Source organism: Mercenaria mercenaria, chromosome 3, assembly GCF_021730395.1.
Source record: "Mercenaria mercenaria strain notata chromosome 3, MADL_Memer_1, whole genome shotgun sequence".
NCBI lineage: Eukaryota > Metazoa > Mollusca > Bivalvia > Venerida > Veneridae > Mercenaria > Mercenaria mercenaria.
In genome coordinates, this window is record NC_069363.1 from 47,505,438 (window position 1) to 47,518,043 (window position 12,606).

General features: G+C 36.0%; 2 protein-coding genes across 2 annotated transcripts; one reads left to right on the forward strand and one right to left on the reverse strand.

The window, feature by feature from the left end:
• Positions 1-234: 234 nt before the first annotated feature.
• LOC128555886 (loricrin-like) lies at positions 235-6,563 on the reverse strand. Its single transcript, XM_053539683.1, has 3 exons — positions 6,543-6,563; positions 5,168-5,746; positions 235-240 (listed from the first exon to the last, which is right to left on the reverse strand). Exons 1-3 carry the CDS (start codon positions 6,561-6,563, stop codon positions 235-237), a joined length of 606 nt encoding a protein of 201 aa, XP_053395658.1.
• On the forward strand, positions 2,074-12,375 carry LOC123524803 (uncharacterized). Its single transcript, XM_045303284.2, has 2 exons — positions 2,074-2,622; positions 7,818-12,375. The coding sequence occupies exon 2, from the start codon at positions 7,999-8,001 to the stop codon at positions 9,610-9,612; it is 1,614 nt and encodes a 537-aa protein (XP_045159219.2). The 5' UTR covers positions 2,074-2,622; positions 7,818-7,998; the 3' UTR covers positions 9,613-12,375.
• Positions 12,376-12,606: the final 231 nt, after the last annotated feature.

Consider the following 12,606-nt stretch of genomic DNA (forward strand, 5'->3'; position numbering starts at 1 on the left):
TGGAATGGTAAATAAAAAATGTACCGGAATCGTCAAGTCATCACATATGAAAACAATACATAAATCGTCGTGAAATATATTTTTATGCAAGAATAGCGACAATACACGTTTTTTTTTTTTGTGTGTATTAACGTCTGCAGAAGCCCTTGTGATAAGTTTATGACCTCGACCTTCGGTCTCGGTCACAATCAATCCCGCGGGCTTCTGCAGACGTTAATACACAAAAAACGTGTATTATCCCTACAAAAACAAAGATAATTTCATAAATAATCGTTACAATGAAACAATGTCACATCACATAAGATGTAGTCTATATATTAAACTATAAATAAGTCCGTGAGATAAATCCCTGCATATTTTATCTTTAAAATCAGGTCATCTAAATCTAATTTTTAACAATGCATCATGAGCATTCATATTTTCTACCTGCTTAACGGAAATGGGGTAGCTGATTGTACATATCTGATTCGTCCTCGTACAAAACAGCTTCTACAAATTTATCTGCATCATGTACATATATATTTGTGAAACAACTCAAGGAAAAGTGTCAGTTTTCTTTAGCTTGAATAACTAATTTGCAACATTTAAAAGCGGTCCTCTTACAAGTAGATACACAGAGTTAAAGTAAAGTTTTGTGTTTACGTTTCAGTTTTTTTTTCTCTGCCATTGGAATTAAAGTACACAAGAACAAAATTAATGCTCAGAAAGAGGACATGGCCCACTTTCCTTTGAAGTATGTTTAAAGAAAAAAAGATTTAAAGACGCAAGTTCACATTTCATCACCTCAAAGCAAGAAGTGGATAACTGCATTGAGTTAAAGAAGAACTTATTCACTTTTTGCGCTAAGTTGAAACTTGTTTAATCAACACCATTAATTATGTTGAAAAATATCAGAGGGGAACTGAAAAATTACATATATTTGTAAATCACAATCTGTATTTGAATTCTAAAATCTTTGTATTGTATTTTACATGATAAATTGGCTTATATCCAATTTAGCTATCCTGTTTAAATAAAATCACCATTATCATCATTATCATCATCATCCTTATCCATTGATACATTGTTTGCCAGGTGATCATTGTTTTTGTCAATGACTGGTCTGAAATGACATATATAACATTCTTTGTAAAACACTCGAGAGCGGTCTTGAAGTGTGAGTGGTTTTCTTCGATTTCAAAAACATGAAATGTGTTGAAATTTAAGGACCCTGTGTTAAAATGTTATCAAGAGTATATTTCAGATAGACTTCGACGTGATGTACTTCCTTATCAAGCGTTCCTCAAGGATCAGTTCTTAAAACTCCTCTCTTTCCATCCTCACCTTTGTCAGTGGAGTGTGACTGGATCATAGACCCTGTATTATGATAGTAGAGTAACCAGGCACATTGACAGATCTTCTCAAATATGATGTTTTATAAGATTCTTTCACTGGTTGTAGGTGCGGATGGGAATTTCCGGTCTCGAGGGTAACTGTTTAGGCGGTTACGAGGCTCCAGCCTACCCGAAAAACGTTATTATTACTACACACATCTTCTGTACATATGTAGTTCGTTATACGTCATTTACAGCACGAGAGTCATCTTACACCCCGGGGTGTAAGATGGAGTTTTCCAGCACCGGTGAAATCACCGGAAATCCCTGTCTGGTATGCAAGAAGAACGATTTCTTCATGATTGTACAGGGAAACGGCTTAGTACATTTTCTTATGTTTAAAGACGAGAAGCTTTAGCTCCAGTTAAAAAAGCAATCGTTGCGGTTCCTGTTGTTTTGTTGGGAATCAGAAACACTTCTGAGCGCAAAAGTATTGTTTGTCATTTTAAAAGGGAAGAATTCTATAATACTTATCTCCCAATCTCATCCATGCTGGCGGTGTTCGGTTCAAAGTATAACAAATGTGTGAATGACTGTACCTTATTTGTTTAAACTTAACCTAACCTATAAATATTTTGAAAACCTGTATGTGGTACTAAAATAAACAATAAATCTGTACATTGTATATAGTGTTTGCTTGGTCTTTATCATGTCTTTTGTTTTTCATCAATATCGTTTTACCTTTTATTATATTTCTTAATTTGACATCGGAGGACAGATTTATCAAAACGCATTCATGCAATTTTAATCTTAATCAGTATTATTCATGATTTGTATGAATGCGTATTTAGGAAAACAATGCATTTTATACATTGTTCCGATATAAATATTACGATGTTCTATTGATATAATTTTTCAAGTTTGTCATAAAGTTTATTAAACGCTGTTGTATTTTGAACCCATTCGGATAAATTTTGGAATGTTCAGTGTCTGGCGTCTCAAACAGGAAGAACTCTGCGCATTTTTATTTTTGTTAAATGGTGACATAAACAATATTCGACTTATAACCGTTAATAGTATATAAAATCTGGATAATCGAGTACTTAAAAGTATACAGTGCTTTCAAAGATATGTGAGAGCGGTTCGAAACAAAAATGAGTCTGTCAGTTATAAATTAGATGCACACCAGTATTCTCTGGTCCTTAGAATTTCTCTGAGCGATGTGAAACATGTTGGTGGCAGCTTAATATAGTAAAGTAACCGCCGGAGCAGCTTTTAAACCTCGGCAAAAGAACATGTCGTCTATACGGTAGGTATATTGTTTGTTTCTAAATATATATTTTGACTCTAATATTTCATTAACTAGATGTCAGTAAAAATGGAAGATGACAACAAAAATTCAAAACAAAGATAGGGGACATACTTTTTCCTTTGTCTTTTGTCTGTCCACGTTTAGATATTTTGTGCTTCATCATCGGTACCCCTTGCCGAATTTCAATGAAACTTCATAGAAGTAATAATAAAAAATTCTAGCTATGCATGCCACCGGCACCTCAAGAATGGATTTTTTTTGCGAAGTTATGACTTTTTAAAGGTATTTTTAAATTTTTTAAATAAACCTTTTTCTGGACTTTTCTCTCACTATTGTTGGGATTTGAATTAAGCGAAATGGCCGATACATTACCTTTACATTTATTTCAGTCTCATCTATACACATTACAATAAAATTTATACATGTATATAAAACATCATAACACAGTGTATAGCCATTCAATAAGTTGAATTAAAAGAGACATTTTACAAGTAAATAACACTGGACATATTTATATATTCACAGGTAAACCTGAGGAGTAACTGCTAATTTATGATGCTAAAACCAAACTTAAAAAAAAACAACAAAGCTATTAAAATACTGAGCATGAAAAAAATACTATTGCGCAAACTAAGAAATGGGTGTACAATAGCCTTACCCGTCTCAATCAGACTGAGATTGGTTTAATTAGCAGCTACTACTCAGCAGTAATAAAAGATGCATGAATATATTAATCAGTTGTTACATTATTTACAGAGGTAAAACTTTCTTCTTTGTAAACTAAGAAAGCAGGTTTTGGCACATATTCTTATTAGGGAAATATGTCCAAACAACACCCCAAGTTTATCTGAATTAATCATTGCAGCAAAATTGTTAACATTACTTTCAGCCTGATCAAAAAGGGTATTTCTAAGGTCATTGTACAACTGACATTCTAACAACACATGAGCTTCATCTTCTATTACATGACAAAATGGATAGAGACGCGTATCTAATTGTAAACCTTCATATCAACCAGTCTCAATACGTATGGGTGCTACCCCACATCTAAATTTGCTGAAAGCAGACCTATGACTTAATGGCAGAATCATTTTACAATAATTTTCAACACAGTACTTATACATCTTTAAACATGCAATAAGTTCTTAGTCTACCTGATGGGCCTGCAAGCCTTGTTGAGCCGTATATGTCACAGAACGAATATGTAACAGGAGTGAAAATTTCGACCGAAAAAAGAACGCGCACGAAACGTATATATATATATATATATATATATATATATATATATATATATATATATATATACATAATATGTGATATATACGTTGTACTAAGGTTTTCAACGGTACACTAAACGAATATCTCACATTCAGAAATAGGCAAAGAAAAACGAAATTTTTAACGAATGCATCAGATTTTCATCAGTTTAGAAAAAAAAAAAAAACTTATTTTTTCAAGACAATCAGATTTTATTTGCACATCTCAGTTATGCCACATAGATTCTGCTAATGCTAGACTCGCATGCCCGACCAAACTGACCCGATCGTTCCCAAACCATTGTTCGGGGACTGGACTATCCCACTCGGAAGTGTGGTATTAATATGTCTTTAATTTGTATAAATGTTTGATCAGTTACTGATCGAGGGGTTCAGAAAGTTATCGATCGCGTTCGTGCGACAGTCTGGCGGCGGTCGAGTTAACATTGACAAGAATTTGGGAAATGGTCGATAACTGATCGAGCTCGATCGGCAAGAATGATCGTTTTAGGTCTGCTTTGATCGGCAATGCTCGGACTATTTATCCGATATTTTTGATGTGTAAAATGTCGAGTAGTGGTCAGTTGGCAAGGGTTCGTGAAGAAACGTGAAAAGATCATGTAGCATACGACTCTTGATCGTTTAGAAATTGCCTTGATCGGAAAAAGATCGAAAAATGCTACTCGATTGCTGTACGAAATCGCCACCCGATCGATGCGATCTGCTGTCCAGATTAGTTCGAACGCCTCCCAATTGCACTCGATTAGTTTCCGATCATCCTCAACGGCAAATGACCTTTCATTTCGGATAGGGATCGTGATCGTTGTGTAGGAGTCGTGCTCGTACAAGAGTCGTGTAGGAGTCGAAAAGAATTCGTGTTGCACGAGTTTGGTCGACAAATTGAGGCAAATTCAGCAATCGGGGCAGATAACGCACCAACTTTTTGAATGACCCTCGATCGTAGTTAAATGAAGTGAAACTTTAAAATATGGTTCAATTATCATTTTCCATATAATTAAAACATAAAGTTTTTCATTGATATCTCGTCTTGTTCAAAAGAATGCCCTACATATTAACTTATAAATGCTTAAGAACCGGGAACGGATTGCGAATTATTACAAAGTTATCGCGTAGCCACGTGATAGCTTTTTGTTTTTGTTTTCTTTTTTTTTTGTCACGTGGCCACGAGATAATCCATAAAAAGAAAAAGAAACGATAAAAACAGTACATTTATTATCACTACTTCTACTACTACTACTACATACCACCACCACCAACACCACTACCACCACCACCACTACTACTTCTACCTCTACTACCACCACTTTTGCCACTACCACCACCACTACTACTTCTGCTACCACCACTTCTATACCACTGCCACCACTACTACCACTACCACCACCAGAACTACAACCATTACCACTACTGCTACTACTACTATTACCACTACTCCCGCTACCACGACCACTACTACCACTACCACGACCACTACTACCACTACCACCACCAGAACTACAACCACAACCACTACTGCTACTACTACTATTACCACTTCTACCGCTACCACGACCACTACTACCACTACTACCACTACCACAACCGGCACTACCCCTACTACCACTACCACTACCACTACCACTACCGCAACCGCCACCACCACTACCACCACCATTTCCACTACCACAACAAAAGCCACTACTACTACTACCACCACCACTACCACTACCACAGCCACCACTACCACTTCCACTACCACCACCATTACTGCTACCATTACCACTACCACTACCACAAACAAAACAACTACTACCACTTCCACCATCACTACTACCACTACCACCACTACCATCACTTCTACTATACTACTACTACCACCACCACTGAGTACTACCACTACCAATACTACGACGATCACCACCACTACCACTACCATTACCACCACCACTACTACCACCACTACTACCACCACCACATGACGGGATTATCTAGAAAGTCCCAGTCACACGTGCGACCATAACAATATACATTTATTGCAAAGCGAGTTAACTTGATATATTTGCATGGCCGGCTCCTGCGGGTGGGGGGGGGGGGGGGGGGGGGGGGGGGGGGGGGGAGGTCCGGTGTTGGCGGGTTCCAGCTCCCTTCACAGAATGAGTTTAACAAAAGTATAATTTGTAGTTTTATGCACTTTTATATCATAACGTTTGTGACATATACGTTTCGGAGTAAACTGTCAAAAATGACAAAACGAATACGTCACATTAAACAAATGTCAATTTTACTGTCAAATATATCACACACGTGTTACATATTCCTTCCGTGACATATATAGTTGTCCATATTTAACGAAGTTTACGGCTAAATTAATTTCAGAAGTTACTACTAGGCCTGTTTAGAGACTTTTGCCCGCGCTTCCTTTCCAAAACAACTTGTCAGATTTCAACGAAATTTCACGTGAATGGTCAATATTTAGCCCAGTTTTACGTATCGTTGGCACATCCTGCTCGGATTATTTATTATGGAGTTATTACCACTTTAACTGTCGGATTTCTGATATAATTTGTATAGACAATATCTCGTGCCCTGACTGAATGAAACGTTATAAATGACTTTACCATCAATACTCTTACAAGTATGGCATATTGAATTATTGTTTACCTTCTGTACTTTCAAAATCATTCTACAAGATTCAGTTTGATATCCTCATCAAGTTGGAATTCCATAAGTAAATCGAACTTCTTATTTGCCATGACATACTTAAAATTCAGCTTAAGACAATGCCAGGGAACAAGAGGGGTGTTGCGCTTTAAATTAACGTAATCAAACCCAGTCGACTGTCATTATTTTGCTTCGTTGCAATTCTATGCTTCCAAAGGATCTTCGTTAGATTTTATTTACAGCCATTTATTTCATGTGCAAAATTACCTCCCTTTTTATACTACAGAAAGGCAATGCTATTTTCTTATTATTATTTGTTGATATTATATCTAATATAGCAAATTAGTGTGTTCATCTTATACCAATAAGTGATAAACAACAGTACTTCAAGGCTAAAGCTTTGACCAAGCTGTCAGGACCACAGAAATTTTGCATTTCTCTTCCTAGCACAAGATATTACTTTCATATTGGTGTACTACATAAGTTCTTATTGAGTCCTCATTGTTGAAAGTCTTTACATCTGACAATAAATAGCACAATAATATCTAATATTTTAAATCATACGTTTTACCCAGGGTCTAGTTAGAAGACCGTGAGATGAATCGTCAAAAGGTATTGTCGCCACATGCCAAACTGCTTAAAATAATTTCCCACGCATTTGTCTTTGCAATAAAGTTCAGTTTATTGCGATTTGTCAAAAAATGTATGGCTACCAGAGCTAAAGACAAAAGACAAACCAGCCTTCAAACAACAACGTCTAATAAACCACATAACCGCCTCGGTAGGCTAGTGGTAGAGCGTCCGCTTCGAGTGCGGGAGGTCGTGGGTTCGATCCACGGCCGCGTCATACCAAAGACGTAAAAAAATGTACGAGTTGCTTCCTCGCTTGGCGCTTAGCATTGAGAGGGAAGTGCTAGGACTGGTCAGCCTGGTGTCAGTATAATGTGACTGGGTGGGGTATCATGTCACGTGTCTACGGCGTGACATTCCAGTGAGGCAGCACTATAAAGTTGGGCATTGTGCTCACTGCTACAAGTAGACACCATCGTTATGTTGATAAAAGACGTTAAACCCGAACACATACATTAAACCACATGCTCAGTTTCGAGATGATTTCACACGAATGTTCCTTGGAATTCCAAAAGCCTTATCAGTTGTAACATTGAAATACTCTTCAGTTTCATAGCGTTTTTCGATAAAAGACATACATGACCTTTTGAAATCGTTGAATATGATAACTCTCTGATCTAAATATCATTTTGTTTTGTTTTTCAGATTGGTATTATTGGTTATGGATTTGGACTAGATGAAACGCAGTCTCCGGTATAGTTGTCTCTCTCTACAGTAAAGATTATGTAGCGTTAGGGGAGAGTCAATATATTGAAAATGCTTCATCTTTTACATATTGGTGGTTTGTTTGACATAACACAGACAAATAGAAGGTAATACACTGGCAATGTGTGTTGATGTTTACAATCAAAACAACATGCCTTTACACAGAATGCTAAAACGATTGCTATGGATTCTGTGTACGTGCTCAATATTTGCAGCATTAATGCTGGGTTTTGAACTTGGCATGCACACGGTTCGCACTATTCCTCAAAGAAATCCGGTTGAGATTATGGCAACTAGAAACGAAAGTAACGTAGTAAGCAGAAACCAAATTGACAGGGTAACTACGTATCAAGGTGTTATGGCATCCAGAAATCATAGCAGTAACTTTATTAGCAACCATAGCAGCAATGTATATATTTCAACTGAAAATCCTTCGACTTATTTACAATCAGAAAGATTTGATTTGATAGTCAAAATGGTGTATGCATATTTCTATGTTTATAAGAACAAAGTTCCAAAAGTTTATACAGAGGCGTACATAGAACATATACGAGTGTGGAATAATTTTTCAGAAAACTGCGACGGTATGATAAAGGCTTGGTTTGATGGAAATAAACCATGCAAAAATAAGCGGAATAAATCTGATTTCATTTCATCGTTCCATAGAACTTTAAAGAACATCAAAGTGAAAGGATTTAATTCTAGTGTGTCAAGGATTCCATTAGACAAACGTGGGTTTCTTCTTAACGGTGCCCATAGAGTAGCAGCTGCAGTAATATTATCTCAAAATGTAAGCTTTGAGCATCACAACTATACGCATAAGGGACATTCTAAAGATTGGGGATATAAGTTCTTCAAACGCAGAGGGATGCCGCAAAGGGCTTTAAATGTGGTTATGTTAGAATGGATGAAAATTCAGACGAAGCTGCCAGACTTGAACACATCCGTTTCAGTTGTTTCCGTATTTTCAAACAATCGCGACAAAGATAAAGCTGTGCGTAAAATTGTAAAAGAACGATGCTCGAAAGATAATGGCATTCTTTATGAAATAAGAATCAATATCACTAAATCCGGAATGCGGCAATTAATAACTCATATGTATGGGCAACAAACCTGGCTAGAGACAAAAATTCAAAACCTTCTATCAAAATTTAATTCAACAAGCCATGCCGTATTTCTGTTTATCTATGCAAAAAGCTACAGTGATCTAGCTCAGTGTAAAAACGAAATAAGAAAGCTTTACAATGATATGATACTTGAATCCACCGCTCACATTTCCGATACTAAAGAAGAGAATTTAATTCTAGCAGAAATGATCCTTAATCCAAATTCTATACAGTTCATGAACTACGCTAAGAATGCGCCGGATTGTAAATTAATTGCAAAAGAAGTTGCCAGTCTTTCATCTATAACACCAATAAGCACACTACCAGGTATATACGTGGGTAGAGATGACGTCATGATTGACTCGGGAACAGTACTTGGCTTGTTTGGTCTGCGCAAACGAACAGATGCTGATCTTTTATTTTTACACGATATTGATAAGTCTCTTCTTGGAAAGCAAGATGGAATCACAATTCAAGCTCATGCTTTTAAAAACAATTCCATTTCAAAGGAGCGTGCATGGGGTGAAGACCATTTCAGTGATACTGGGCCAAAGAATCAATGGGATTTGTTTTATGATCCTAACAATTTCGGTTACTGTTACGGTATTAAATTTGTATCACTTAAATAACTCGTTAGATACAAAACAAAGCGAAATGAGCAGAAAAAGGATAAAACCGATTCAAAACTGATTAATAGATTTTTGAAAGTTACCCGCTGATATAATTAATTAGCTTGATCTAGAGTTATGTATTAGGCTCTTGAAGATTTGGCATATCAAAATCCACCCGAGCCGAATACAGCATCCAATCAAGCTACTGTTACAATTACCCTATTTTGTCGATAGCTACAAGAAGTATTACACGTAAGTGTATGTAAGGTATGACAATCGTCAATTTACGTGTGATTATGTATCATCGTTAGGCAATTTGGAATTCTTTGAAATTAGATATAGCTCAACGCACATATAAATTTCCGTGAAATTCGGAGAATGCGTCATTAGCCCACATAATGTCGAATTCATCTATCCATCAAATTCAAAATGACCTTTCCAACATGTGTAATTTATCTGTTAGTAAGTTGTTATATTAACTGAACTTAAGGGAGCACGATTATGTCGCTAATAATATACTCACATGAGGACTCCCTGTTCTTCAATATATTGCAATAAATATGTAGTATGTATCTTGGTAAGGTCGTGAGTTTTTACTTCTGCCAGCCTAGAATTCATATAATACGAACTTTCTCCGACTAGCCAACGATTGTAAAGAGAATGGTTAGATGACGATCAGGTCGTACGTCTGGTCTTGATTGGTTACCGCTTGTCGAGACTGGTTGTGCATCCCACATGACTTGTCATGCGAAAAGTCGTGCATGTCGTGCGACCAGCTAAGACCATCCAAGAGCATCCATCCAGGAATTTAGGAAATAAAATCTGTGTTTATACCTATAAAACTTCTGTAAAAATTACAACTTTTATTTCACAAGTAAATATGAATAGGCAGAAAACAAATTCCGTATTGTGTATGTTGAAATCCAATCCTGTATCATGCTTGTATCCGTACTTTCTTTCATTACTAGTCATGACCTGGTTCAAACAGTAGTTCAAAAGCGAACTGATTCTCTGTCATGAACATTGTTACGTAACAGACAAACTACTACTATACTACTACTATAATGACATTTTTTTCTAATTCGTTTTAAACATTTTATTACCGTAACGCTTTTTTTCTGTTTGAGGCCCCGTGTGGGGTAACCCTGTTTATTATCCCCGTATCTGGTATAATAGGGGTCCGAGAGCCATCCGCCTATTAACTCTTTTTGATCAATAAATCTCATAGTATCTAGCGTGCGTAAACAAAAATGACATCATGACGTTCCAAAGGCTTAGTAAATGAAATAGTTCCAATTTAAAAGATCATTTGTGGTACATGTACATTTTTGTAAAATATTTTAGTACATATATGAAGGTATACAATAAAAGGGTCATTGCAAGAGTAGCTTGATCGGGGATGTTGTATTTGCATCTCGTAGACTTTATCACACCGTCCCGGATTGCACTCGGCCCTTGTGCGCCTCGGATGATCTTGGTCCGACAAAATCCACTTGAGCAAAATACTACATTCCAGATCAAGTTACTGTTGCAATAGCCCTATTTGTCTCAATCTGTCTCCTCTAGTCTAATAACAATAATAAAACGCTCTGAAGGAGTTTCCGGTTTTTATGAAATTTTACACAAATGTTTGTTTGTAACTTCGAGTTCCAGGACTCGGCCTGGTATCACTGATTCATAAGTTACTTACTTTATGTCAAAAAGTGTTCTAACGCTACTTTGTTACCAAGTGTAATTGTTTTTACCTATGTTGGATTTCGCGATTTTTTCATGAAAACATGCTTTTAAAAGAACCTGCAATGTGCACTGGTTTTCTAGTGAGGATTAACAAGCAGCTAAGTGAAACTTTTTTCTTCAGCAAGTTTTTCCTATCGCAAAATAAAGAAACATTTCCAGTCTAATCTGTTGCAATGCAGTTTCCTGTATAAAAGACATTGATTGTGTACTCGTCTCGCCCAGTGTTTGGTAATTTGTGATCTCTTGATTCATATTATTAAGACATATACATTGAGTACATATTTCAGATAAAAGCATGCCTTAGTAAAAAAAAAAAGTCATCCTCCAGTTTTATCACCAAACACAATAGAAGAATAAGAAAATGACTGAGTGCGATGGGATTTACTTTAAGCATGCATAGGAAAGAGAGTGTAATTGTGTATATCATAAAAAGTAATAATATTCATGATTCATGCAAGTCATTGCAATTAAAGGTGATAAATCGGAACTTGGTCAAGTAATGGATTTGTTCAAAGCTTTAACCCTTGATCACCGCGCCCCATTAGTGCAGAAACGTACCAAGTGGTGATAAATAAAGAAGATTATGGTACCTTTTGGCATTAACCCCTCGTTTTACTTTTTTGGTTCACTGAGTGCTAAACTGAAAGTATTTTTCAATTTTGATTTCATATCCTGGCTGTTTAAACAAAATAGTTATTTTAGCATAGATATTAGATCTAAGTACAAATCCGACATTTATCTAAATTTAAAATGCAAGTTTTTTATAATTACTTCCCTTTGACTATCTTGGTTTTGCTATGAAGAAATGAAATCCGAAGCTACACATGCTTTTAAATCAGTTATGTTTTGGTTCAGACTGTTGTGATATTATAAGAATCATTACCAGGTAAACAGTTACCCTCAAGCCAGACATTTCCACCCTCACCTTCAACTAGTGATAGATTCGTTTTTCTTCAATTAACAGAAGAAATCAACTTTTCTTTTAAGCACTATTTTATAATAGTAGCGTATAAATTTACGCATTCATTCATAAATTTCACCATGTACATTCATTTGAGGTGTGAAAATAACAATAGAAACTAAAATGAAATAAAAAGAAGTAATATTTTTAAAATAAAATGTAATGAAAGTAAATAAAACTTCCGCCTACTTTGTGTATTAAATGAATGAGCTATTTAAACCCCGGAATCCCAACCAAATGTGATTACTAATTGGTTGTTTTACCTCTAAGGCGGTACAATTAACTTCATCGATTATTTCAAACTCGGGGTATCC